The 26,851-nt window shown below is 56.7% G+C and overlaps 2 protein-coding genes across 7 annotated transcripts in view; one reads left to right on the top strand and one right to left on the bottom strand.

Moving 5' to 3' along the window:
* Positions 1 to 17,582, top strand: part of DNAAF1 (dynein axonemal assembly factor 1) — a 20,379-nt gene extending 2,797 nt beyond the window's left edge. Inside the window, exons 3-12 of the mRNA XM_054511236.2 lie at positions 132 to 223; positions 2,371 to 2,592; positions 2,708 to 2,874; positions 5,708 to 5,829; positions 8,704 to 8,870; positions 11,786 to 12,007; positions 13,663 to 13,772; positions 15,125 to 15,181; positions 16,031 to 16,391; positions 17,123 to 17,582. Coding sequence (XP_054367211.1) covers positions 132 to 223; positions 2,371 to 2,592; positions 2,708 to 2,874; positions 5,708 to 5,829; positions 8,704 to 8,870; positions 11,786 to 12,007; positions 13,663 to 13,772; positions 15,125 to 15,181; positions 16,031 to 16,391; positions 17,123 to 17,220 — 1,618 coding nt within the window. The 3' untranslated portion in view covers positions 17,221 to 17,582. The remainder of the gene's footprint in view (positions 1 to 131; positions 224 to 2,370; positions 2,593 to 2,707; positions 2,875 to 5,707; positions 5,830 to 8,703; positions 8,871 to 11,785; positions 12,008 to 13,662; positions 13,773 to 15,124; positions 15,182 to 16,030; positions 16,392 to 17,122) is intronic.
* Positions 17,552 to 26,851, bottom strand: TAF1C (TATA-box binding protein associated factor, RNA polymerase I subunit C). 6 transcript variants are annotated; one of them, XM_045890649.3, is made up of 15 exons: positions 26,684 to 26,851; positions 24,467 to 24,605; positions 23,222 to 23,303; positions 22,937 to 23,034; positions 22,775 to 22,864; positions 22,608 to 22,681; positions 21,771 to 22,009; positions 21,509 to 21,625; positions 21,303 to 21,420; positions 21,143 to 21,214; positions 20,869 to 21,004; positions 20,544 to 20,687; positions 19,448 to 19,622; positions 19,229 to 19,366; positions 17,552 to 19,152 (listed from the first exon to the last, which is right to left on the bottom strand). In XM_045890649.3, the coding sequence occupies exons 2-15, from the start codon at positions 24,602 to 24,604 to the stop codon at positions 18,224 to 18,226; spliced, it is 2,550 nt and encodes an 849-aa protein (XP_045746605.2). In that variant the 5' UTR covers position 24,605; positions 26,684 to 26,851; the 3' UTR covers positions 17,552 to 18,223. The 6 variants fall into 6 exon arrangements, with proteins under 6 accessions (XP_045746605.2, XP_064437739.1, XP_064437738.1 ...); XM_064581669.1 differs by lacking the exons at positions 21,509 to 21,625; positions 21,771 to 22,009 and having other exon boundaries at positions 22,597 to 22,681; XM_064581668.1 differs by lacking the exons at positions 21,509 to 21,625; positions 22,608 to 22,681; positions 22,775 to 22,864 and having other exon boundaries at positions 21,817 to 22,009.

Here is a 26,851-nt window from a genome sequence, read left to right as displayed (position 1 = left end):
AGGCAAAAAATGAAAAGTTATCAGTCATGTATGATATTTTGAAATTTGAGGAAGAAATGGTTGTGGCAAAGAATTTTTGGAATGTATTTCACAACTGACAAATTGCAACAAATTTCTTGTTCACATAACAGAATGACTAAAAGTTTTCTGCAAAAACTCTGCAAGCAACACAAGCTTTATATTACCCCAGCATTGAATGACACACTGTATTTACACTTTAAAGGTAAGGACCTGGTAGAGGTATCTCACGTCAGGGGGAAGCCTCTAGCAGTGTAAGAAATTTCTTGCTGGGATCCTCTGGAGTTCTCAAAGTACATTTAAGGAGAAATTTTGGAGTTTAGTAAAGATTTGTAGAAAAGCAATAATATTTCCTTGACATGTCTTCCCTGACTGGGCTTATAAAGGGGGCCACTGACTATACGGATACCAAGGAAACATGTTGATATCCTTTATTTATATTTTCTGAAGGACTTATAAATTTTTCAAGCCAGCAATCTAGCGGCGAACACTTTGCTTGGACAGAACATGTCTTGAAAGAGGAGGGTGGTCGGTGCCTCCCAGATTGGAGAAGCATGAACAGTGGCATCCTTGGGGGCCAGGGCTTTGGCGTGCAGGGTCACATGTAAATCTCAGCTGGGGTTCGTAGACCCGGGTAGTTCCAGGAATGACAAAGAGGAGGGACAGCTTCCACTTCCTCGGGGTTCAGGGTGGCTGACCTGCTTCATAGGTCCTCTGTGTGTTCCTTATTTAGTCAGTAAATGTCTTCTGTGCATAGTGCTGAAGATGCAGAGACGCATATGGTCAAGATGTCGTGGGTGTCCTGGGGGCTGGGGCAGCCACTGTGAGCCATGCTGTGCCACAGAGGCCCACGAAGAGCACCAGCAACACACATACCTTAAGGAAATGCAAGGACTCCTAACTGGTCTCTTCGCCTCCACGTCGCCCCCTCCAAAATTCTGCACCCAACGGGGAAGTGTCGTGGTGCCTGGGACGACATAGCAGGGCGGATCCCAGGGGACCTGATATTTAAGAGTTGGGAAGAAGAGGACCCCACGAGTCAGACTTAGTGGAGAGAATCAGAAGGTAGAAGAGCTAGGAGGGAGATGTGCCCATATAATCTCCTGCTGGAGACCGGACCAAATCGCCCCCAAACCTAGCAACCTAAAACAAATTCATTATCTGGTACTGTTTCTGAGGCCTGGGACCCAAGGAATGGCTTAGCTGGGTCATCCCGGCTCAAGAGGGATACTGTAACTTTTTAATCAAAATTTTTTCAGGTAACAAAATAAATAACTTTTCAAAGGCTTTGGTAATAGCAGATGAACCATGAATTACAGACTGATGATGAGTTACCAAAGTAAAGAGCGTTTGTTTTCCTAACCTTAAATTTGGCTCCTAAAACTGAAAAATAGAACAAAACCCACAGTTTGAGGGCACCTGGATGGCTCAGCAGTTAAGTGTCTGCCTTCGGCTCAAGTCTGTTGTGACCCCGGGGTCCTAGAATCGAGCCCCAGGTCGGGCTCCCCCAGGTCGGGCTCCCTGCTCAGCAGGGATCCTGCTTCTCCCTCTCCTTCTGCCACCCCCCCCCCCCGCTTGTGTTCTCTCTCTCTCTCTTTCTCATTCAAATAAAACCTTAAAACAAAAAACAAAAAAAACCACAGTTTGCCCTCGCTTCAGGCTTAGCCAGACCCCCATGCTCATGGCATTGCTTCACTGGGCTGCCTCTTCCCTTGGCTTGGCCCTGCTTTCCTTTGGTTCATTTGAGGCAGGTCACCCCTCACCTCCACCCACTCCCAGCCATGAAGGGCAGGTGGCCGCTGCAGCTCTAGGCTCCACCCTACAGGGCTGGCATTCCAGCAGAGAGACTCCCTCTCTCCAGTGAAGCCAGCAAAACCTCCCAGGGTTCATCACAGTTGGCCCCGCTTGACTAAGTGTGACCGGTGCAGAGTGGATTGCTCTGACTCTGCTTGGCTGCCCGGGGAGCCTTGTCGGGGGCGGGGTAGTGTCAGCAGAGGAATGCTCATCAAAGAAAAGTGGCAGTGGGTCGATAGAGGAAGGAGGTGTGGCTGGCCGGCAGGTAGTCAACAGCAGGGGTGACCCCGAGCCTCATGTGTGTGGAAGAGCTTATCCGATGTCCCCTTCCTTCTCCCTAGGTATTTTTTTTTTTTGAAGATTTTTATTTATTTATTTGAGAGAGAGAGACACAGCGAGAGAGGGAACACAAGCAGGGGGAGCGGGAGAGGGAGAAGCAGGCTTCACACTGAGCAGGGAGCCCGATGTGGGGCTCGATCCCAGGACGCTGGGATCATGACCTGAGCCGAAGGCAGACGCCCAACGACTGAGCCACCCAGGTGCCCCCCTTCTCCCCAGGTTTTGCTCGCATCGAGAACTTGGAAGAGTACACGGGGCTGCGCTGTCTCTGGCTGGAGTGCAATGGAATACAGAAGATCGAGAACCTGGAGGCCCAAACCGAACTGCGCTGTCTCTTCTTGCAAGTGAACTTGCTCCATAAAATCGAGAACTTAGAACCTCTGCAGAAACTGGATGCTCTTAACCTGAGCAACAATTACATCCAGACCATTGAAAACCTCTGTAAGATGCCCCACGAGGGGTCTTGATGCCATTATGCCCACCATTTTCCCCTAGGGGAGGTCCTAAAAGGTGTTCAGACCCTTGTTACTTACTTCTGCTGACCTCCACCTTGCAGCCTGCCTGCCGGTCCTGAACACGCTCCAGATGGCCCACAATCACTTAGAGACCGTGCAAGACATTCAGCATCTTAAGGAGTGTTTGAAACTTTGCGTCCTTGACCTTTCCCACAATAAGCTGAGTGATCCGGAAATCCTGAGCGTCCTGGAGAGCATGCCTGATTTGGTAAAACCTGCCTTCTTTAGAGAATGAATTTCTCTTCCCCCGCCCCCCGCCCCCACACACACCCCCTCCCCTCCTTCCCTCCGGCCTTCGTCCTTCATCCCGCCTGTCCTCTTGGGGTCTTTAGCTGGAGTACCTTAATGCCAGACACCGTGTCATTTCACCCACAGACCTCAGGCAGATAAGCACTTCTTCCCCTGATGGTTCCCCCCTCCCCTGACTCTGCTACATGTTGGATTTGGTTGACTGCATCCTCGAGGCGTCCTGTAACCTGTTCTGCTGGACCCATGTTTCTTGCACGATGCCGGGGGAGGTGGAGGCTTGCTCCCGTCCAGGTTCAGTGTTCTCCTGGGAGGGGTGCTGCTGCGTCTCGTCGCAGGGCCTGTGATGTCTGCTTGCCTCCCTCGTTTGTGACTTGAAGACAGCGTGATGGGGCCCCGGGGTCGTCCGCCTGCTGCAGCCAGGACAGAGCCCCATCCCTCCCTCCAGTCCTGGAGCAGTTGCCTCATAAGTCATTCCTTCAGGAGCCACACGGTGGCCACTGTCCTGCCCTCCTGCTCCTGCCTCATTCATTAGCTGGAGCGCTTCTCCCACGAGGAACGCCCTCGTCACCTAGTGGTTCCCCAATATATAGTTCACACAGCAAGAGCCATGATGATGGTTTGGCTCTTTCTTTTTTATTCCTGGATTTTCAGAGAAAGGAGCCGAGAACCTAGCAAACGCTAATGGTGACAAGGGACGGTTTTTCCTTCCATTGTGTCATTACGAACTCGTGGGTGTATGTATGCAGTATTTGATATGATTTAACCCTTGCTGTCATTTTAATTTTGGATATTCAGATGGTCCCATCTTCCGGCCTGTGCCAACCCCTCCGGGCCACCCCTTCCTGTGTCCCTTTGACTCAACTGCGGTAGCCCTTGATGGCTTCCTTGCTTTCTTGTGTGCATGTGTTGTCATGTGCTCTGGGGAACATATTCAAAATAGCACCCCAAAACCCCGAGTTCACTGTTTACTGCTTAGGGTATGGATGTGTAAGGGAAAAGTGAGTCTATTTTAAGAAAAATAGTAAGCAAACCATAGTTCGGGAATACTGTTCTGAATAGACTGGGAACAAGGACTAGTTTAGAATTACCAGCGTACGGCGATAAGATAAAGCTGTATCATACAATACTTTTTTATTTTCTTTTCTCTTAACTGCCGTAATGAAGTACCACAGACTGGATGGCTTAAACAACAGAAATTTATTTTCTCATGATTCTAGAGGGTAGAACTGGCTCAGGATCACAGTGTCGGGGGTGGGGCAGGGATTGGTTTCTCCCGAGGCGCCTCTCTGTGGCCTGCAGATGGCTAGCCTCTCCCCATGTCCCGTGTCCTCTCATTGTCTCCTCTGCGTGTCTGTGTTCTAAGGACACCAGTCAGGCTGGACCAGGGCCCATCCTGATGACTGCACGTAATCTGAATCACCTCTTTAAAGGCCCCGTCTCCAAATGCAGCCACATTCTGAGGTGCTGGGGTTAGAAATCAAACATATGAATTTGGGGAAGGGGGACACAGTTCAGTCCAAGACAAAAGCAGTCTGCCTTACAGTTGTTTTGTGATTGCTTTTTTTTTTTTTTTTTTTAAGATTTTACTTATTTGAGAGAGAGTGAGAGACAGCATGAGAGGGGAGAGGGTTAGAAGGAGAAGCAGACTCCCTGCTGAGCAGGGAGCCCGAGGCAGGACTCGACCCTGGGACTCCAGGATCATGACCTGAGCCGAAGGCAGACGCTTAACCAACTGAGCCACCCAGGTGCCTGGGTGATTGCATTTTTTTTTTTTTGAAGATTTATTTATTTGAGAGAGAGAGAATAGGGGGAGGGTTAGACGGAGGGAGAGAGAGAGAATCCCCAGCAGACTCCCCGCTGAGCACGGAGCCCAATATGGGACTTGATCCCATGACGCTGAGATCACCACCTGAGCCAAAATCAGGAGTTGGACGCTTAACCAAGTGAGCCACCCAGGCGCCCTGTTTTGTGATTGCTGTTAAATCCTCCACCCACAATGCAGCCCTTTGGTCTTTTAGTGCCTGCCCTGGGGTGTATAGTGCACCCCCACCCCACTCCCCTAGCCCTGCAGGGAAAATACCACCAGAATGAAGTTTGGGGAATGCTAAACTAAACTAGTTTGCAGTGTATTTGTTTTCTCCAGACCACTTTAGACACAAAACTCTTTTATGAGTTCAGGCAAACTAGTCTTAAATGTGTCTCCCACATGTCGCCTTGGCTGCCCACTTCTGAGCGTCACAGGCGGGAAAGGAGGAGGCAGGGTTTAAGGACAGGGGATGCTACAAGGGTCCCAACGACATCCAGCAGATGCATGAGCCTGGCGAGTGGGCGCCTTCCATCCTTTCCCCATCCCTGCTTCCTGTCTCCCCGGGGGCTGTGTACGCTTTCTTAAAATGGGTCCTGGCCGGGAAGGAGAGAAAACAATCAATTAAAATGAGGTTAATGTCAGCAAAAGAGCTTGAGTGAGCAAAATAATGTCCTTGCTGAGTTGGACAGGACTTCGGGTGTGTTTTCTGAGATTGTTCTGGAAGGACGGTGAGATTTCAGGTCTGGAGTTCAAGTACAAGAAAGGGCTGCTCCATTATCAGGACAGGTCTGATGGCACGAAAGCAAGGAAAACCTTCTGGCTTCCCTGATAAGTCATCAGGAGGTGAAGAGCCAGAACCTTCTGGCTTCCCTGATAAGTCGTCACAGGTGTCTTTTTTATGGACTCCCAGAGCACAGCACATGTAAACTATTTGAATCACACCCATGTTTTATTAACCAGTCTGGTTCTGCCTGTATGCTTCCAGCGCGTACTGAATTTGATGGGAAACCCTGTTATCAGGCACATTGCTCATTATCGAAAGACGGTCACCGTTCGACTAAAACATTTAACGTACCTGGATGACAGACCAGTTTTCCCAAAGGACAGGTAAGGAGGAAAGAAGCCTTTGGATCACATTTTCACGTGTCATTGTTGAGCATGCTTAATAGTAAACTTGTACACATTTCTGACTTGTGAGCATTTTCACACATCATTAAATGTTCTTAGGAAACAAGTTTCATGGTTACATCATTGTTTATAAGAAATTCCCTATTTTTGAGCACTTAGTCATAGATTTTTTTTTCATAATCGTCTGATAACTATCCTTGCACAGAAGTTTCTGATCTCACTGCTGATTTCCTTAGGGTGGACTTCTAAGTGTTGTATTATTGGATTAAAGACTGCGGTTTGAGCCTTTTTAAAGGTGCTTGTAAATATTTTCTGATTGTTTTCTAGAAAGTTTGTGACGGTTCATGACTTCACCAGACATAGCCATGTAAAAGAAATCTTTGCCAGGTGAATTGATGAGTGAAGATTGTATCTCATCTTATTTTGGGGGTAACTGATGGGGTCAGGGGCTCTTACCATGTTTGTTGGGCAGGTGGATCTCTTCCTCTGTGAGGACCCCATTTAGAACTTCCTTCCAGTTTCCTTTTGTGATGGGTTCGTAGGAGCTCTTCTTTCTATTAAGAATATTGAACCCGGGACTGCCTTGCATATTGCCACTACATTTCTATCTGTATTTTAATTTAGGTCGCCGTTCCTTCTACCTTAGAATAAAACCTCAGTAAATGGGCTGCTTGAAGGGAAGTGCAATGTAAACTTTAAAGCACACGGCATTTAAGAAGCAGTGTAGCTGGTAATATGCTTCTGCATTCAGAAAGTTAAATCAAACTAACAAATATTTCAAAGAGAAGTGAGAGCCTCTACTCCAACCGGGTGAGGAAACAAGACCACCTGCTTCTAGGAAGTTGGGGTGGGGGGAGGTGCACCCAGCCCTGGGGGTGAGGGGGGGACACCAAGCAGAGCCTAGGCGATGACTTTGAAGGCCAGCCCTGCAGCCCTGAGTTCTGTTCCCTCGGATGGACTCGCTAACCTCCCCAGCCTCACGTTCCTCACCTGGAAAGTGGGGACAGTATGACCACAGGGTGCTTGTGAGTAACGGGTGGGATCTGAGAGGTACGGGGATCAGGAGTGAGCCAGTGGGAGGGGCTGCAGCCAAGGATTCTGAGCCTCATCCGGGGGCGGCGCTGAGCCGCAGGAACGTGGGAACAGGGCTAGGAGCCGGCCCCCTTGCGTGGCGCTGCTGCTCTCTTTCAGGGGTCGGGCTCACCTGGCTTTGAGTTCTCGTTCCTCCCATCCCTAGCTGTCCCGCATCAGCCACTCGCTGTTCTCCCTGCCTGGGGAGCTCCTCACAGGTGTTTGCAGGTGTCCGCTCACCTGTCACCTCAGAGCCCTCCCTGACCCACCCCTTAACTCAGGAGCACCTTTTCCACCTGGTGTCTTTTTAACCGGATTTCTTTTCTTTGGACACATCAGCCTCTGACATAGTTGTTTCCTTCTTTAGGGTCTGCCTGTCCCCCTAAAAAGGCAGCTCGTACAGAGCGAGTTTTGTCATCTCTTACGTTACCTGCTGTATCCCCAGCCCCTAGGACAGTGTTCCCTCTTAAAGTGTGCAACTCAGTGGTTTCTAGAATATTCACAGAGTTGTGCAACCACCACCACATCAATTCTAAAATATTTTTATTGCCCCAAAAGAGTAACCCTTACCCATTAGCTGATATTCCTCATTCCCCCCTCTGCCAGCCCCTATCTCTATGGTTTGTTTCTGTTCTGGATGCTTCTTATCAATGGAATCCTACAATATGTGGTCTTGTGTGATTGGCTTCTTTCACTCAGCGTGATAGTTTCAAGGTTCGCGCACATCGTTGTGTGTATCAGTAACTCATTCCAAAATAACGTCCCAAAAGAGTATTCCATTTGGAAACCCCAAGTTTTGTTTAGCTGTCAGTTGATGGGAGTCTGGGGTCGTTTCCACTTTGGGGCCATTGTGAAGGGTGCTGCTACGAATATTCACGTGCAGGCTTTTGTGTGAACATTTGTTTTCAGCTCCATTGAGCAGATACGTGGGAGCACGACACCGGCTGGGAAGGGGAAGATTTCATGTAGCTCCGTAGCTGCTAGGCTCTTTCCCGGCTGGCTGCACGGCCTGCGTTCCCAGCAGGAGGAGTGGCCACGTCCTCGCCAGCGTCTGGTGGCAGGGTTTCGGATTTCAGCCGTTCTAACAGGCATGATGTGGTACCTCACTGTTGTAACCCACAGTTCCCCCATGTCAGAGCATGCCGAGCTGCTTTGCCACCTGCCTGTCTTCTTTGGTGAGGGGTCTAGGTCATTTCCCGCCTTTTTTTTTTTTTTAATTGTGTGTGTGTGTGTTTTTGGGGGTTTTTTTTTGAGACTTCATAATTGTTTGTTTTGGATATAAACCATTTATCAGTTATCTTTCCTGTAAATACTTTCTCCCAGTCTGTGGTTTCTCCTTTCATTCTTTTAAACTTCCTCCATTTTTAGATTGTGTTGTCTTTGGAGTCATGAGTCATGGAAGTTCTTTATGTATTCTATATACACGTCCCTCAGTAGGTGTATGGTCTGCAGAGACTTTCCCACATTCCGTGGGTTGTCTTTTTACTTTGTTTATGGTGTTCTTTGTGTTACACATTTGTAGTTTCGATGGAGTCCGACTTCTCTATTTTTCCTTTTATCGCTGGTGCTGTTGGCTGATATGACGTGGAGAAGGCTCCGCAAACCATTGAGGGGGGAGGTGTGCACGTATTAACCGGTATCCTTGTGGCCACATGTCCCGTGTGCCTTCAGTTTGGTTTGGGGGAAATGAGCGAGTTTGGTGAGACCGTCTGTTTTGAATTTACTTTTAACCTGTGAACATTCAAACCTCCCCAGTTTCTGTTTCTTTGTCCTCATCCACAGAGCCTGTGCGGAGGCCTGGGCCAGGGGCGGGCTTGCAGCTGAGAAAGAGGAGAGAGAGCAGTGGGAGAGCCGAGAGCGGAAGAAGATCAAGGACAGCATCGAGGCCCTAGCGATGATCAAGCGGCGGGCGGAAGAGAGAAGGCGGCAGAAAGCCAGCCGGGAGGAAGGTAGGCGCTCGGGATGGGAGCAGCACCCAGGGCTCCGTTTAGACTAGAAATCTGGGCTGGTGAACTTGGTCTTTCATCTCGGGGATTTATTTCTGACCATTCATTCACACATGCGAGGATCCATGCGCATGCGGCCTCACCCACCTGCCAAGGGTTGGGAAGAGCCCCAGCATTAATCGGCAGTTTCAATCCACTTTCAGGGATGGAAGCGCAGTTCTGTTCAAATAGCCTCAGTTTTCCAAAATAAATGATGTATTAGTTTTCTAGGACTATCCTAACAAATTACCGTAAATTTAGGGGCTTAAAACAACACATTTATCATCACAGTTTTGTAGGTCAAAAGTCTGATGTGGGTCTCACGGGGCTAAAATCAAGGTATGGGCAGGGTTGTGTTCCTTCTGGAAACTCCCGGGGAGCTTCTAGAGGGGCCCACGTCCCTGGGCCTGTGGCCCCTCCACCTTCCTCTGCAGGACCTTCAAATGTCTCTCCAGCTCTGACGCCCCTCCCCCCTCTCTTAAGGATCCATGTGGGGCCACTGAGCCCACCCGGATAATCTAGGATCATCGCCCCATCTCAGGGTCCTTAATCTCTTCTGCAAAGTGCCTTTTACTACGTGAGGTCACATATTGACAGGTTCTGGGATTAGGATGCGGACACCTTTGTGGGGCCATTATTCCATCTACCACAAAGGAATATTGTGAATTCCTATCAAGGCAGTGTGGGGGTGTACTGATTTCATGCTGACCCCTCATAGGGCCACCGACGGGACTAACACCAGCAAGCACCTAGACCAGGGGCGCGGTCTGTGCCTTCCTCCCGTATCTCAGTCACGTGGTTATTAAGGTTTTCTGTTCCTACTACTGCTCCTTTAAACCCACCATTTGTCTGCACACAGAAAGTTGTCTCTGCCCATGTGTGTGTGTGGGGGGGGATAAGGAAATAGGTTTTGGCACACACACGTCAGGCCCACGTCCTTCCTCGCCTGAGGACCAAGCACGCAGACATTGTCCCACACGCCAACAGGGAGAGCGCAGGGTTCCGCTCCTCTGAGGAGCCCGCAGTTTCCCTGGGGAGGTGCAGAGGAGAACCAGATGCCCGTGTTTGGAATGCAGCCGTAAACTGGGAAATCAAGTAAGGTTCCTGGGTTGGACGACATCACATCAAGAAGGGCTTTGAAAACCAGCCCTGCCATGGCAGGTGACAGGAGGCCATGGGCCGTGAAGTGATGCTAGGGGCATGAGCTTGGTGGCTCATGTGGGGGCAAGGTGGCCTATGCTGGGGGCCAGGCAGATTGCTGTAGCCCTGGTGCTGGAGAATCGCCGTGGAAAAACATGGAGGCCCTGGACCGCTTTTTTAATTGACATGAAATTCACATAACGTGCAATTAGCCCTTTTGCTGTGGTATGATCACCGCGTGGAGCAACCAGCGCCTCTGTCTACTTCCAAACATTGTCATCACCCCAGAATAAAACCCTGTGCGGGTGAGCAGTGACCCCCCACGCTGTCCGCCCCCAGCCCCCGACAACCACCCATGTTTCTGGATGCTTCATATACACGGCGCTCTCCGCTAGACGGGGCCTTTTGCGTCTGGCTTCTCTCACCTGGCCTGGTGCTCCTGGGCTCCTCCAGGTGATCACATGATCAGTCCTTCATTTCTTTTAATGACCCCTCGGCAGCTCAGTTCTGTGAACGTGGGTTGGCAGTAGCACACCTTCTCTGGCACAGACGGTGCTCCCTCTGGCTGGCTCCGACTAGAGCTGACCGTCCGGTCAGTTGCATGGAACCCGCCAAACCCTCGAAAGGTTCGGATCGCCCGAGTCCTGGCTCGGCAGGACCAGGGAGGCCTGGGAAATGCTCTCGGCCCAGCTGGTCTCTTCCAGGATCTCAGAAGCTGTCTCCCTGCCTTGCTCTCTCTCACCCAGTTTCAAGACTGTTTACTCCCAGGGTATGGGTAAATGACCCCCCCGCTGCCTCCCCAGTCTACTACCCCAAATCCAGAACTCAGAGGCACCTGCCCACACCCGATGCCGCTGGCCGACATTTGGTAAAGGCTTCTAGGGACAGAGTGAATCCTGGGTCTGCGTTGGTCCAAGCCCGGCACAGGATCCTCGGGACAGTCCTCAGACCACCTTAATAAGAACCCCCGTCCTCATCTTATACCCAGTAGAGGACCTGGAGTCTCCATGTGTATTTTTAAATGACATTTAGTGTTTCTGACCTAATTACAAAATGTGAATGTAACCACACATAGAAAATGAGAAACCACCAGTAATAACAATGGCAGCAAGAACCACTCAGCATTTAGTATGAGCGTTTTCTGGCTTTTTCCCATGCATGTAACATTTATGGATTTTACAGAACAATGGCATAACCATATTGCTTTCTGCCTGTTGTTTTAAATTAGCATAATATATTTTCCATAAAGTAGACATTCTCCTATAGCATTTTTCCTGTTTTAAGCTTTTTATTTTAGTGTTTTTCAAAGTTTCAGAAAAGCTTAAAGCATAGTAAAACAAACAGCTGTATTGTGTCCGCTTAGATTGGATGGTGTTCAACATTTTCTCTCACACACACACACACGCACACACATGCGCACTCCTGTTCTGCCAAGACACTTCAAAGTCAAGGTAGACGTCGAGGCCCATAAGGCCCAGTGCTTCCGTGTACATCTCCGAAGAGCCCCCTGCACGCTCTTTAGGCGTGTCCTGTGCTACTAGACGGATGTGCTGAGCCACCCCCCCGCCCCATGGACACTGAGCGCTCCTTCCTCAGTGCTCAGCGTGCACTTTGACGGACCCCTTGGCTGCGTCCTCGAGCTCGCCCCCAGCAGTTCGCTGCGTGTCCCTGAGAGACGCCCTGAGCCCCCTGCCCTCCCAGACCGTTTCCTGGCTCACCCTTGGACTTCTCCTGTTCAGGGGAGGAGCTGGCGCCGGAGGAGAGCGAGAACGCGGATGCCAACGTGCCAGGGAAGGAAGAGCCTTGTGAGGAGGGGGCGAGGCAACAGAAAATGGAGCTGTTTGTCAGGGAGAGCTTCGAGGCCAAGGAGGAGCTGGTGGTGGAGGTCGGCGGAGAGAGCGAAGGTCCGGCGCCGGGGGGGCTGCGCCTGGAGGAGGCCCTGAGGCCGGCCGCCCACGAAGGTAGGGAGCCGCTGCTGAGCGGGTGGCTCCGCGCACTCCCCTGCACGCTCGCCCCTCCCCGGAGCCCTTGCTTGGCAGCTGCCCCTGACATGGGAGCGGAGTGGCCGGAGAGGGACCGCAGCCTTTGCCGTCCCGAACGGACGGAGGGCGCCTTTGAAGAGGAGCTGGCGGTCTGGAGCGGGACACCGCCAGCTCTGTGTGCCTGACATGCATGGTGCGTGGTGATGACCAGAGGTTCCCAGGCTGGTCTTGTGTGGCCCCATCTTATGCAAGTGGAAACAGAGGCTCAGAGGGGTGAGGTAACTTGCTCCAAGTGGAGAGCGAGCGCATGGTGGACGGTGGACGGCGGGGACTGGGGAGAGCACCGCCTGCAGAGACCACCCTCATTCATCCTTGCTCCGCCCACCCCGGCCTCTGCCCTCTGCCCCTCCTGAGCTCACCCCTCTGGGTGTCGGGGGGCCTGAGGGGCTGAACTGAGCTTCTTCCACTTTGATTCAAATGACTCAGCCCCAAGAAAGGCGAATCTACATATAAAAACCTTCTGTTTAAAAAATTACTTTCCGTTCGCATTTCCCACATTGGACTGTCTTTCCTCATAGGTGGGGGGGTGGGGGGAACGAGGAGCTAACCGACGTGAGCAGCTCTTCTGCATTTTCTGTGCAAAGTCTGGGACCTCCTCATGCAATCAGGAGTCAGTGCGAGCTGGCGGAGAAGCGAGTTGGGACTCGGTGCCTGAGTCACCTCCCCAACCCCGTGCGGAAGTTGGCATCTCAGGGCAGAGAGAGCGCGTGCACCATCGTGGAAATCACAGTGTCTCCCACCTCTTTGCACTCTCCCTAGGCGGCCTTTGGCTGCCGTCTGGTGGTCCCCAACATGGTCTGAGAACCACACAGGTGTCTCACTAGGACACCCTGTGGAGAGGCCAGGCAGTGCGGGTTCTAGACAGATACCCTGAGGTCAAAGCCATGTCCAACCCCTCCCATCAGCTGAGTGACCTCAGGCAAACCCCAAAACCTCTGGGAGCCTGTTTCAGCCTCTGTGAAATGGAAAGTCTCTGCCATGGATTGAATGACGTACGTCAGCCATGCCCCCAATAATTGTTCATCTCTTCCTTGCTTTACCTTTTCCCAAAACAAAGCCTAAGCAGATCGTTTTTAGGGAACAAAGGGACCCAGCCACTTCCTTGACAAGGCAGATGCTTCACCGACTCAGCCACCCAGGCGCCCCATCGCTTCGTTATTTACTGGGCCTCCCTGACACTCACGCCACCACCAGGGACAGGCGGTCCCCGCGGGTGGTGGCCTCAGCCCCTCCTGGGCCAGGCTGCAACCCTGGACTCTCCAGCCTGCCTCCCCTCCACCTCCCCAGGGGAGCTTTATTTCCTTGCCCACGAACCAGGCCTTTTCCTGGCACCTGCGCATTCCACCTGCTCCCTGGCTGGTACTTTCATCTTGTCGGAGTCACAGCCAAGTTCCAGCCACAAGGTGGCTCTCTCCTCCCCCTCTCCTTTCTTCTAAGACAGAACCCTGTCCTAACCGGGGGATTCTCCCGGCTTCTGTCCCAGGGGCTGGCCTCCCTCCACTCTTGGGCCTGTCAGCCTGACCACTGCGCATAAAACTCACCCCAAGGTGAATAACTCTGTGTTGTTGTCTTAGAACCGGCCCCCCAGACTGTGGCCGCGGGGGATGCAGCAGACACAGAACTGGGTGCCGACGAAGATCTGGAGACCATCAAACTGGAGGTGGAGGAGAAATTCTTCATCGACGTACGTAAATAGCTGCGTCTGCAGAGAGGGGTCTGCTTCACAGTTGGTATCAGATCACACAGAAACCCTCCAAATCCGCACTAGCCAAAGTGTGCTCCGTGGTCAACGGGCCTGGCATCCCCGAGACCCTCAGGCCAGACCGGCCCTGTAACACGATCTCCCCGGGTGTTCATAAACGTGCACCTTCGAGACTGAGCGATGCTGGCCCCGGTGTCCCCCTCCAGCTCCCTCTGCAAAACTGGATTCGTTTTCCCCAAAGTCACACGGCAAAGCAACTCTGTCCAGAGAGCCTTCTACCGACCTGTTGAGAACGGGATGGGACCATGGCCAGCTGTCTGGCCGCTTGCCGCTTGGGCTTCCTCCGCTCCTCCCAGCCCTTCCCATTTGGGAACTGTCGCAGGAGTGGGTACCATGGGAGTTCACGCATTTCCTCGCCACCCCCAGGAAGCGTGCTTGGGGGGGCGAGGAGTGGGGAGGCATCTGTCACCTCCCCAGCCTCCTGGCCAGTGGGCAGCTGGGGCTCACTCAGGGCTCCGGGAAGGACGGCCCACAGCTTTGCCTGCCGCTGCCCACTTCCCTGGTAAACTGCGCGATTTCACGCGGCTCAGTAAGACTCGCACTGAGCAGTCCGTGTTCAGAGCGGGCTCCTAGCTCTCGGAGCCCACGTGTGGTAAGAAACACTGGGGAGGGAGAACCAGCTATGTCCGGGACGACCGGTAGAGCTTACGGTTCTCATTCTGCCTGGCACTGTTCTAGGCTGATCATGTTTTGATTGACTGAACCTTCCAGTAAGTCTAAGAGGCGGTAGGTACCATCGCCATCCCCACTTCACAGACGAGACTGAGGAACAGAGAGGCGAAGTAACTTGCCCGGGGCTCCACAGCCAAGCCTGGAGGGGCAGGAATGCCAAGTGAGGCAGCGTGCCCCAGGCCCCTCCATCCAACTGCACGCTGTCTGCCTGCCTCGCGTCCTGGCCTGGTGGCTGTGAAGACACAAACCCATGACAGGAGAGCCCCCCGCGCCGCGCCCCGCCCCAGCCGTGGGGAGGCCCGAACCACACTCCCATTACACCACAGAGTCCTAGGCCGCGCGTCTGGCTTGGGCCCCATTGTCTGCCCCCCCCGCCCCCCCTCCCCCATGCGCTGGCTGGGTCTTTGATGACAAAGGCATTCCTGCCGACCTCTGTCATCGCTGAGGTCCAGATACCCGGGCTGGCGCTGCGTGTACGCTGTGAGCGCGCACGGCCTGCCTGACGGCTTCGGGTCCTTCCTGCACACTCGGCTTGCACACGCCCCCCGCTTGCGCGACCCTGTGCCTGCTGCCGGGTGACAGGGGCTTGTTTGTTCTTGCAGGACCTGCCCGACTTGGAAGACGCTGACACAGGCGAGCCTCCGGAAGGCCAGAACGAGGTCATCAGCCCCGCGTCCCCACAGTCAGCCCTATGTCACTGTCACTCCGGTCCTGTTACTCACAAAGCACGGCTCCTTCGTGCACGTCAGGCGCCCCTGGCCCGCACCCCCGCACCCCCGGGTCTCCCCTCTCCGAAGCAAGTGGAGCTGCTCACTCGCGTCAGGTCTTACGGTTAAGCCCTTGGGTCTTCCTGAACACACATCTGGCACTGATTTTTAACACCTGCTCATCGTACATGAGTGCCTGGGAACAACCTTCTGTCCTTCTGACGTGGGAGGCGTTCATTTTCGGAATGCCTGTCCCATAGCGACACACAGACGGGGAAGGGGAGGAGAGTGTCCGAGGCAGGATGGGGCTTCTCCCACACAGACCGGCACTGCGAGGACAGCGTAAGACACCATCTCTGGGCCCGAGCCCATCGCCAAGGAAGGAAGCACGCACGAGCCCACAGTTCCCGTGGAGGGCTCCTCTGCAAGGGGGCTACGTCCGGTGGGGCGCCTGCCAGCCGGAGGCCGAGGCTCCGAGCGGAGCAGACCTGGAAGCCCAGGAGGGTGCTGGGGCAGCGGGCGCAGAGCGGGCGAGGGGAGTGTGGCTGGACCCCCGACGGAGGGCCGGAGAGGAGCCCTGCTGGAGAGCTCACCACCCCTTCGGGGGCTCGGGAATTTGGCCAAGGGGCATCAGTCCTGAGGTCTCACGTCCCAAGGGCAGAGTGCGGGGCTCCCTCAGGCCCTTCTTGTATGTGACAGCAGAGTATCTTACGATCAATAAAAAAGCAGTGTCAGCACAGGGCATTCTGCAGTGACTACCGTGAAAGCAGAAACGTTCACACATCTTTTTTCTCTTAACAGATGCGCTTTCCAAAGATTATAACCATCTCAAGCTTGAGTGATGACAGTGACCCTGAACTGGACTACTCCTCACTCCCAGTGCCAGAAGACATCCCAGACGCCCTTTCGAACATATTCGCAATCCCCAGGGACCCGGCGAGGAAGGCCGAGACACCCTTCACCGACATATGTAAAGCAGCAGCCGAGAGGGACTCAGAAACGCCAAGGGGAGACATCAAGTCCCCACGCCCACTGATCCAGGAGCTCCCCGGCGAGGAAGCTTCAGGCCAGCCACCGATGCCCCCAACCTGCCAACAGGATGGCACACCACCCCCTTCCAGTGCAGACGGGGACAGTGACCTACTTCCAGCCTCTCTCCCAGGTATCACGACCCTACTTTCGAGACCACAGGGGTCCAGGCTTAGATGGGGGGAAGGAACTGCCGCTATCCAACCCCAGGGTAGCAGCCGACGGGTTGGAGGCCACTCACAACAGACCACGGAGACCGCTGTAGATCGTGTCCCTGCTCATGGCTGCTTGCTGACCTGGGCCGAGGATGGCCATGTGGGTCTCGGCGGGGCTCGGGAACCTGTTCTCACCCCAGTCCACACCGCCCAACCCTCAGCCTGTCCAGACCCAGGCTTCTGAGGAAGGGTGAGCTCCGGTGACACGACGACAGGAGTGTGGGACAAAATGAGGGTGACTGCTGGCCTGAGGGTGGAGGATGGGGTGAATGCTGAGCGGGGTGCTGCTGGCGGGAAAGGGAGGCCCACTGGGCAGGGGGCGGCCAGAGCACCTGGCTGGGTGCGACAAGTCACCAGCTGACCGGTCGGCCTGGCCTGGTGCTGGGGGCCACGCACATGGCCAGGGAGAGGCACGTGTGGGGGAAACAGGGCAGTGTTCACAGGTAACGAGCAAACAGGGTGGGGCGCGGTGACAAGTTAGTCTCTGGGCCTCTGATGAGCCCAGGCGCTTCCTAGGTGACACTAGCCAGTAGCCAGGCTTCTTTCCCAACACCAGCTTGCGCGCCTGACTCGAGGCCCGCACGCAGGGGGACGTGAGGGGCTGACAAAGGTCCCAAGAACACAGCTACCTTCTCTCCTAACTCTTCAGGTGAGGCCACTGATGAGAATGAGGCGCGGCCTGAGACGGAGCTTGCCGAACCCGAGGCGGGAGAGGACAAGGAGGACATTGAATTTGGCTTGGATTGAACCCCAGGGTGGCCCTCCTGCCCCTAGGCTAACGGGGACAGCAAGCCGGCAGTTGGGGCCCCCCTGTGGGTACAGGTCACCCCCCTGGCTGGGCTCCCCTTCCTTCCAAAGAGTCGCAGTTCCTGAGAGCGCCGGGCGCCTCGGCTGCCGCGTGCACCTGCCGCTCAGCCCCCGTGCGCCGGCCGTTCTCCTGCTCTCAAAGCAGGACGCGACCTCCCCCGCTCTCTGTGGCCTCGGCTGCGTCCTGACCAGTACAGACATTGAACATAGTGAGTCAGTGTTACTGGATTATTTCACATCCCCGCGAGTCCTATGTGATTCCTTTAACCAGGTACGCTCTTCCCGTGTGATGAGAAATCTACATCAGATCCTGGTGTCCTGTGACATTCTGAGGGGCTGTTTTCCCCGGAGGGGGGCAAAATCTTCCACAGAGCCACACGCTCAGGGAAGTGAATTCAGGCATCACACATCAGAAGTGGCAGGAGGGGGCGCTGTGGCCCGAGAAACCGATCACGCCAAGCCCCGTTCAGCTGCCAAGTTTATTCACTCCCGAAACGTGGGGCCAAAGCGTCTCCCTCTACAAAACACCGGATCACGGCAGAAACTGCTTAACAAACACAAACAGCAGCACCAGCAGCTGCGGACTGCCCGCGGGCGCGGGGGGCTGACGCCCTTACGTCACCCCGGCGTCCGGAGGGCGGGTGGGGGACGCGGCAGGCCCGGCTCCTGTGCGGTGCGGCCCCCCGCCCCCTGGAGGGAATCCCAAGGACACGGACCTTCAGGACAGGCCCACTGGGGCCTTCTCGACGTGCCCTCTGGAATGATCTTCTAGCAAAAGCGCAAGTAGGAGAAACAAGTGTTGCTGTCCCCGCCGCGCCGGAAGCAGAAAGGTCTGCGCCCTGGATCCTGCGCTCCTTTCACTCCCCAGCTTCCAACCACGGAAGGCGCGGCAGGCCCAGGACGAAGGGCTCCCGGGGGCCGGGGGAGCGGCTTCCCCGGGCCCTCAGAAGCCCATGCGGGGCTTCTTCCGCAGCGCCTGCTGCCTGGAGGTCTGGGAGGAGGACACCGCGGCACCTCCCCGGGTGTTCCTTCCTGGCGGCAGCTGGGCCGTGCCATCCTGCAGGGTCTGGGGCCGGGGGGGCGTGGCCCGGCTGCTGGAGGTCCCGGGCAGGGGGGAGCAGACGCCTCGAGGGGGGGCCTCTCGGAGGGGCAGCCTGGCCATGTAGTCGCGGAGAGTCTGCTGCCGCTCGGAGGGGACCCCCCGAGCCCACGGCTCCTGAGTCGACTCCTGGGAGGGCGGGGTCGCCGGTGGCCGAGGCCTGGCCTCAGGGGACGCCCGGTCTGGGCTGTGAGGGGGGCTGGTGGCGTCTGAGAGCTCCAGGCGGCCGCTGAGCGAGGAGAAGGCACTGGACAGCGGAGTCCGGCGCTTGCGCCGCTTGGGCCGTCCGCCGGGCCCCGGGCTCCTGGCCTGCTGCCCATCCCACCAGGCAGCCACGCGGCCTCCCCAGGCTGCCTCCAAGCGGGCACTCAGCTCGTCCTCAGGGCCCGGCTCGGGGGCGGGGGGCGGCCCCGCGGAGGGGAGCGAGCCCAGGTCCTTCTGCCGCAGCAGCCGCCCTGCAGCCATGGCCGCTCGGAGACCCTCCGGCCCCTTTTGCTCCACCTTCCTCTGTTCCATGCGGCCCAGCAGACGGCGGTGGGAGAAGGTGGGTGCTGCCCACACAGGCGGGGCCGGGGGCACGTCCAGCAGGGCCTTCAGCCACCGGCTGCAGCAGGCAGTGGCCTGGGGAGTCCAGGAGGCTGCGGGGCCACGCGAGTGAGGCCCAGGGTCTGCCTGGAGGCGGAGGTGCTGGTGGAAGACATCCCCAGCCGCCGAGAGCTGGAAGAGCGACAGGACTGGCTTGGAAGCCGACGATGGGATGGTAGCAGCCAGCCCTGGAGAGGGGAGTGACGGTGACGCCAAGGCCCAGCGGAGTGCCCCCCTCGACTCCTTTCCCTGGCCCCAGCGCACCTATAGTTGGCGCTTTCAGACGCTCCTGCAGGCGCCACTGACTCTTGGGCTCCAGCAGGGGGAACGCGGAGAGGGAGTCGCTGCTGGAAGGGAGAGACTGGGGGGGCCCCGCCAGCCGGGGTGCAGAGGCCCCCTCTCCTGGAGGAAGGAGAGACGGCTGAGGCCCTGCCTGCCTCCCGCCCGCCTCCCGCCCGCCTCCCGCCCTTGCTCGACTCTTACCTGCGAGGTGCAGCAGCTGCAGGTGCCCGCCCTGGCCCCCCAGGAGCAGCGGCTGGGGGTAGCCGGGGCAGGGCGGGGGCAGCAGCTGGGCCCACAGGGGAGCCGAGGGGAGGTTGTGGTCCCACTTCAGCATGGGCACCAAGGGGAGGCGCTCGTCCACCAGGTAGAGCGAGAACTGGGGGCGACAGGAAACAGACGACAAGAAGCAAGACGCAGGGCTGTGACTGAGGAAGAACCGGACTGGGGCGGGGGGACGAGACAGGGCAGGGGGAGGGCTGTGAAGGGGGAGATGTGTGGTGGGGACAAGGCCAGACTGAAGGGTGCTACAATGGGGCTGAATGGGCAGTTGTGGGGGGGGCTATGACCGGGGGGGGGCTGTGACCGAGGGGGGCAGCACCGAGGGGAGAACAAACCGGGGGTTGTAGCCACCAAGGAAGGCCACGATGAGGGCGGGTGCACGGGCGTGTGTGTGTGTGGGGGGACCCATGACCGAAGGGGCTGTGACTGAGGCACGAGGAAAGTGTCCGATGGGACAGGCTGCTCCGTGTGGCTCTCAAGGGGACTTCAAGCCCCAGAGCTGTCCTGGCCCCGTGACCCCCCTGACGCCCCCACCCCCGTCCCCACTAGGTAGCACCACATGGGGGGCATTTCCCGGTGTATCCCCCAGAGCACCCCATGGGAGGGACCCTCAGGAGAGGTACAGAGCCGTCTGGTGGCACAGAACCCCCCCCTGGCCTGCCCCAGGCCTTCCCCGAACCCGTCCAACCCCGGGACCTGTGTCCGAGGCACACCGGCAACACCCCCAGGCTCCTGGGGGGGGGGGGGGGGCACAGACCCTCAGACCGCCTCCCCTTCTCCTCAGCTCACAGGGCAACTGGCCCACGTCGCACGGCCCGCTGCCCAACACCCCATGCCTTTCCTCCTTCCCCGTGGGGCCCCCTTAAAGCTCCGCTCAGCGGCCCCTCCCCGTGCAGCCTTAACCACCTGCCCGTTACGCAGTCCAACCCCAGACTCCTCAGAGTCTCCCAACGCCCGTCTTGCCTGAGTTGTCCCCTCTGACAGTGCGCAGGGGAGAGGAGGGGAGGGCGCTGCTCACCTGGGTACAGATGAGCTGGAGTGTGGGCAGTCGAGGCTCGGCGCCGCACTCCCCCAGGTACTGGCTCAGCAGGACCCGCTCCCCCTTCCGGCAGGCTGCTTCTGCCCCGCCACGGAAAAGCAGCAGACCACAGCCGGGTGGGCCCTGGGGGAGAAACCCAGGTCAGCCCTCCCTCAGCCCGGGGCTGTGCCAAGACCCCCGCCGGTCCCCCCACCAGGCGGGCAAGGCTCATGGCCCTGCCGCTCTCCATGCCCTCTGGGGAAGATCCCCGGCCCCGTATCTGCTCTGTCCCACTGCTATGCCCAGGACGGTCCCCTCCACTCACCTGAGTGTCAATAATTTTCACTCCAGTGCGGTCCCCCACAGTCAGCACCCGGGGATGAGCGGTGAAGTCTGCCCAACGCCAAGGAGAGGGGTCACAGAACACAAGGGTCTCGGGGTCCTTGTAGACTTGCTGCAGCCTTGGGGAGATAGGCCAGCCATGTCGGGCTGATGTCGGGGGGGCCGGGGTCCAGGACATGTTGCATGGGGAGCACGGGCTGGGGTTCGGGGCGAGCTGTTTATAGCGGTGGAGGATTTTCACAGGAAAGGGGCATTACCCATCCTGGGGGGTCCACAGACAGACGGCTCCGGAACGGCTGCAGACAGCCAGCTCCCCAGGCAGGTGAGGGCTGCAGGGCACAAGCAAGGTCAGCGGACCCCCCCCCACCCCGTTCCCATACCCAGCTCCGCGCACACCAGCCTGACTGAGCCCCTCACCTGAGGCTGATCCCTGTGGCCCCCTTCCCGACCTGCAGCACCTGGAGAGGGGCGACCCGCCCCTGCTTGCTGACCTTCCACAGGGCACAGTGGTAGTCAGAGCGGACAGCCAGCAGGGCTGTGGGATGGAGAGGGTCAGAGTTAGGTAGCAAGTCAGTCAGGGAGGGAGGGAGGCAGAGGGGGAGGGAGGCGTCCAGGGGACTCACATTCCCCTTGCACAGTGCGGGTCACCACCTGCCGGACAGGTCCTCGGAGCTGGATGTGGCCAGGGTCCCCGAGAGCCTGAGGGTCACCGCCTGGGGGCAGACTGACCTCTTGGAAACCTGGGCCTCTGGCTAAGGACAAGTCTATGAGCTCTGGTCACTGCAAGTCCCCCAACATCCTGCCATTCTCCTGGACCATGCCGAGAGCACCTCCTCCACCAGAGGGAGCCTCCTCCACCCCCTCCTGCCCCCTACCAAAGGATACAGAGCGTGTCTAGAGCACCTCCCGCAGGGTAGACCAACTGTCCCACCTGCGGCGTCCCCCCGGGCACCCAGGCCAAAGCACCCCCGGTGAATGTGTCGTCCAGGAGCAGTTGCTCCCACCGCATAGCCAGCTCCTCGTGCAGCAGCTCCCCCAGGAGGCTGGCCACTGACTTGCCCAGGACGGGGCCCCCGACAATGGAGAACCGGCGCTGTCGGTAGCTGAGGAAAGCCCAGGGGCAGCTGGGGACGAGGGAACAGCAGGAGGATCAGGCGGTGACGGTGACCGAGAGGAGGACTAGGTCCCATCCCAAAAGAGGCCAGGCCATTAGATGCATATTTTTATCAACCTAGAATCTCTTCCTTTGGGAAATGATTCCACCCTAGTCCCTGCTGCTAGGGTGGTCATAGGTTGCCTCTGGCCACAGTGATCGGCTCATGGAGGAGCCAGACACAAAGACCACACCAACCACACCCTTCCCAGGGCTTTTGCTGGTGCCTGAGGAAAAACACTAGCTTCTTCCTTGAGATCATAAGCCATCTCACTGCCACTTAGGAACAGTATGTCCAGGAATTAAGCCAAACAAAGCCAAGTGAAGGAGAAAATAAAGAGATAGAGCCCTAGTAACATTATGTGAACACCTAGATGCAACCATGCCTGCAGCCCATAAATCTAATTCCCCCTTCCACTTAGAGCTGGAGTTTGGTGTGAGGAACTGTGGCCCCTGACCACGTGGGGCAGAGGAAACAACTCTGAGGGGACCCTGGATCAGTGCCCTGGCTGCTTCCACATCACCTCAGCTAGGCCTTCCCAGCCCGTCCTTTCTCACTAGCCACTTGCCCCCAGGGCTGGTGTCCACCGAGGTCCTGGAGTAGACTCTTCACACTGACCACTGTCTTCTTCTTAGAACGGCTCTGTGTGGAAAGGCCTTGTCAAGTTCGCACAACCGAGGTTACCCCGACAACAAGTAGGGAGCCCCCTCTCCTGGCTGGACAAGGGTTACTCACCCGTGCTCCCTCCAGTTTGAAATTCTCCAGCATCAGCTTCCCCAGGGGTGCAAAGGCTATGTCCCCATGGTCCCACAGGAAGCGGCTGAGCTACAGGAGAGGAGGCTGGGTCACCGCGCACAGCCCCCACCACTCAGCACTGCCCACTGTGGGGCTACTCACCTGCTCGGTAACGTCCAGCACAGCTTGGGGCTTCCTTCGGAACGGGAAAGCTCCCCGGAAAAGCAGGTCCTGGGCAGTCACCCCAGGGTCCCAGGGATCTGAGGGAAGAGTGAGGCTGGAGAAGGGGTTTGTTCGGGAACCAGAGATGGCCCAGAAGTGGGGCCAGGTATCCCAGATGACTGGAGGTCACCAGCAGGGAGAGGGAAGGCCTTTGGGTGGGAGGTGGGGGACAGAAGTGACAGGGGGAATGGCTTGGAAGGGAGCCCCAGGGCCCAAGACCCTTACCAGGACCAGGAGGCAGCAAAGGAAGGGGTCCGGGGGTCTCTGGCTCCCAGAGTAGGCCTGTGGCCAAGTGTGGCGCCTCATTCTGAGGAAACACAAGCCCGAAAGGAACACAGTGAGTGCAGTCCCAGGCCAGGTGCGGGCGCTGGCACGTTGTCTTTTTTTTAATTTTTTTATTTGTTTTTTAATTTTTGTTTTAAGTAGGCTTCACGCCCAACATGGGGCTTGAACTCACGACCCTGAGATGAAGAGCTGCATCCTCTACCAACTGAGCCAGCCAGGTGCCTCTTCATTTCTTTTTAATTTGTAAGCATGTGTCTTACTACTCGTTGGTACAACAGTCACTGGGGTGAAGCAGTGGAGGCACGGGGAGGCTCGCCCTGGGCAACAGCGGGTTAGGAGAAGGGCTGGGAGCCTGGGGCCAGCCCGTGCCTCTGAGCTGCGCCCCCCCCCCCGCCCCGCCCCCAGCCCTGGGCCATTACTGGCTGACCCTGTGCCACCTGATTCTCACTTCCACTCAGGACACCTCATGCTGACTCGGGGAGCCCACAGGCCACTCCACTCCCCAGGGCTGAGCCGGCCCAAGACCACTCAGCTCCAACACTCAGGGGTACAAGCGCGAGCAAGCTGGGCTCCCAGAGGGGACTGAATGGACATTAAGACCTTCCTTGCCAGGGACCCGCCCCCCCCCCCCCCATCTGCCTGACATCATCCTTAAGCAGCCTGTCTCCAAGTGGGAGCCAGATGGCTTAGGCTTCCAGGGCAAGCCCCTTGTCCTTCCTGTCCCAGGAGGCCTCTCCTCCCCTGGCTTCATTTGCACTGTGCTATGTGAGCATCCTCTGGGTTTCAGGCTGAGCTCTTATCACACAGGGTGATGATTCTATCCTTTGGTCGCTTGGTCCCACTGGCCCTAACCCTAAGTTCCACAGGGCAGGGGATGCCTCTGACTTCCTCACGCTAGATTCCCGGGACCTAATGAGGCCCCCCTGAGCACTGCAGGGGCTCATCAGTGGGCATCAGCTGAGCAAAGGCAGGAGAGGAAGACAGAGGGAGGGGCGGCAGCCCGTGCTCAGGAAACCCTCTGTGGAGAGCGGCCGTCCCCGGCAACCCCGAGTGGAGATTCTGGCTCACCTGTGTCTTGGCAGGTTAGTGCCAATGCCACCCCACCTGAGCCCGACACCTGGTGTGAGTGCTGGGAAGGGGGGGCCGGGAAGAGGCCACAGCCAGGGCTCTCCCCGCTGCGCTCACCTTAGAGTTCTCGGGCAGTGACTCTGGCAGGGTCAGGGCGTCTCTCCAGCTACACATGAAGGACATGTCAGGGACATTACTCAGACCAAGGGGGCCAGTCATGAACAGCGTGGGTCGGAGGGAGCTGGGGAAGTCCATCCTGGAAAACAAGAACCACACATCACGCCTTCTCGGAAACTTGAATCTGAGCATGCTTTCCAGGGTTCCTGGGAGAGTAAAAACTGCCCTAACAGGACTATATCTCATATTTTATTTCAGAAGATAGATAATAAAGAATAGATATGCAGCCTACTGCCAGATACTAATAAGTACTAATATTAAAACCAACCAACCAACCAACCATGAGGCAGGGGATGGCAATGGTGATGGGCAGCGGAAGCCAGGGAAAGCCTCGCTCAGAAGGGGGCATTTGGCACGGCCTGAACCTAATGAGGAACAGAACCATGCAGACAACTGGGACGAGGGGTCCCGGGAGAACGAACAGCAAGTGCCGAAGTCTTGGGGCAGGAAAGTGTGAGAAACAGCTGGGAGGCCACAGAATGAATGGGGAGGAGAATGGGAGAGGGATGAAGTCAGACAGGTGGTGAGGGGGCAGCTTCTACCATAGCTCTCCCGAATTCCAATCACTTGTTGGTAGACCATGCACCTTACACCCGAAGTTACACTCTCAAGACCAACTGCAGTTCCCCCAAAGCCAGGACAGAGTTTTATTCGTCTGTCTTCCCACTTTCAAGCATAGTACCTTGTGGAAAATGCAACTGACCCTGTGCTGAATAACAGTAAATTTACGTCAAAGCGTTTTGCCAAATTCAAACTGCTCTAGAAAAATAAGCAGCCACACCATCCCCCTTCTTTTATTAACCACAAAAATAACAGCAGGGTTCACTTTCTGAACACCAGCAGCTGCAAGCGATGGGCTAGCTCTTTTACTCGTCTGTTTTCCCTATTCTGGAGTTCAGGAAACTGAAGCTCGGGGAACAGCAAACCCCCAAGGCCAACAGCCTGATCTCCCATCCAATTCAAAGTCTCAAGTTCTGCACCACTCCACTCCCAGGCATCCACAAGCCAACACCAGCATTAGCCTTGGTAAACAAAAATCTTTTCCCTTGGAACTGCCACTGCATTTGGCTGATTTATTCTGTGACCTGCACACATCGACGTACTCTCAGCACCGCGCAAAACACCCGCCATGCAGTAAAAGCCAGTAGTGCTTCTCAGTGAACGAACAGGTGTATCTTATGGCACAGCAGCCTCACTCTAATTGCGGTCTCCACGTACAGCCTTATCTCCTTCCTGAGACTGGGAGCTCTCCTAAGGCAGGGGCTGGATCTGATTCATTCCTGAGTTCCTGGCGTCCGGCTGCAGCCCTCACCCTCTTTCCCGTAACAGGAGAGGGCACGAATCAAGGAAGTGCTCGGTGAATCCTTGTGCGAAACACTGGCTACCACAGGACGCGCGGTCCTGACTGCACTTAGGGGCACCCACACCTCCCAGCGCTGGCTGCGTCCCTGATAAGCCAGCGTGCGCAGGTGTCCAGACAGGCGGCTCCAGCTCACCTCCAGCTCCTCTCTCGCGCCTGAGCGCCAATCACTCTGACCTCCTTCGGGATTTCCTCACCATACTTTTCACTGCAGACCATCTCTCCGCTTAGAATGAACGCCAGCGCCCTTCCCGTGCAACTACAGAACCCTACTCATCCTTGAGATTTTCAGGCCGCAAGCCTCCCGCAGGTCCTCGCCTCCCAACACCCGCACCCCTCCCCCAGAGCACGTGTGTGATTAGACATTTAAAGACGAAACTATCGGATTCCAAACTGCTCTAACAGTCCCCACGGGAAAGGGACTCCATTTCCTCCCAGTGCCTCGGTATTTGCTCCAGTGCAACAACTAGTACATATAAACTGAAAGAACAAACCCAGAAGTGGATGAGCCTCAGACAAAACCGGGCAGGCAGAGGGCGCCGGTGGAGCCCGCGGCCACCGCAGAGGCCCCGCGGGAGCCGCTCCGTGTGCGGGACAGCTGCCGCCACGCTTTGCATTTGTGGGGTCCTCCCGCTCCGTGAGGTAGGAGCTGACGACCCGCCGGGCGGCTGTGGGGCGATGTGTCCCAAAGTCACACAGCGTGGCGCCCGCGGACCCGCGCAAAGGCCAAGCCCGAGCTCCGCTCCCGGCCGGGGGACCCCACCGCCCCCCGCCGTCCCGGCGGCGCGCGCGCTTACGTGGCCCAGGCCCCGCTGGGCTCGTCGAGGACTTGGACCTGCGCGGGACGCCCGGCCGACCCACGAGCCACGAGGCAGCCGGCCAACTACACCCCGACTCCAACGCCCGGGACGGAACGGCAACACCGCGGAGATTAACGGTCTTCCGGGCCGGGCCGGAAGTACTCC

This window comes from Mirounga angustirostris, unplaced genomic scaffold (assembly GCF_029215605.1).
Source record: "Mirounga angustirostris isolate CCGP_5_RB_7025 unplaced genomic scaffold, mMirAng1.0.hap1 SCAF_16, whole genome shotgun sequence".
NCBI lineage: Eukaryota > Metazoa > Chordata > Mammalia > Carnivora > Phocidae > Mirounga > Mirounga angustirostris.
This window is presented reverse-complemented; position numbering and strand designations above follow the sequence as displayed.

Excerpts from the sequence above, each read along its gene's own strand:
- TAF1C (XM_045890649.3), bottom strand. The coding sequence starts at position 24,604 with ATGGACTTCCCCAGCTCCCTCCGACCCACGCTGTTCATGACTGGCCCC. Across the intron at positions 19,367-19,447 it reads GCAGCTGCTGCACCTCGCAG|GAGAGGGGGCCTCTGCACCC; the intron begins GTAAGAGTCGAG and ends TCCTTCCTCCAG. Across the intron at positions 19,153-19,228 it reads TCTGAAAGCGCCAACTATAG|GGCTGGCTGCTACCATCCCA; the intron begins GTGCGCTGGGGC and ends TCCCCTCTCCAG.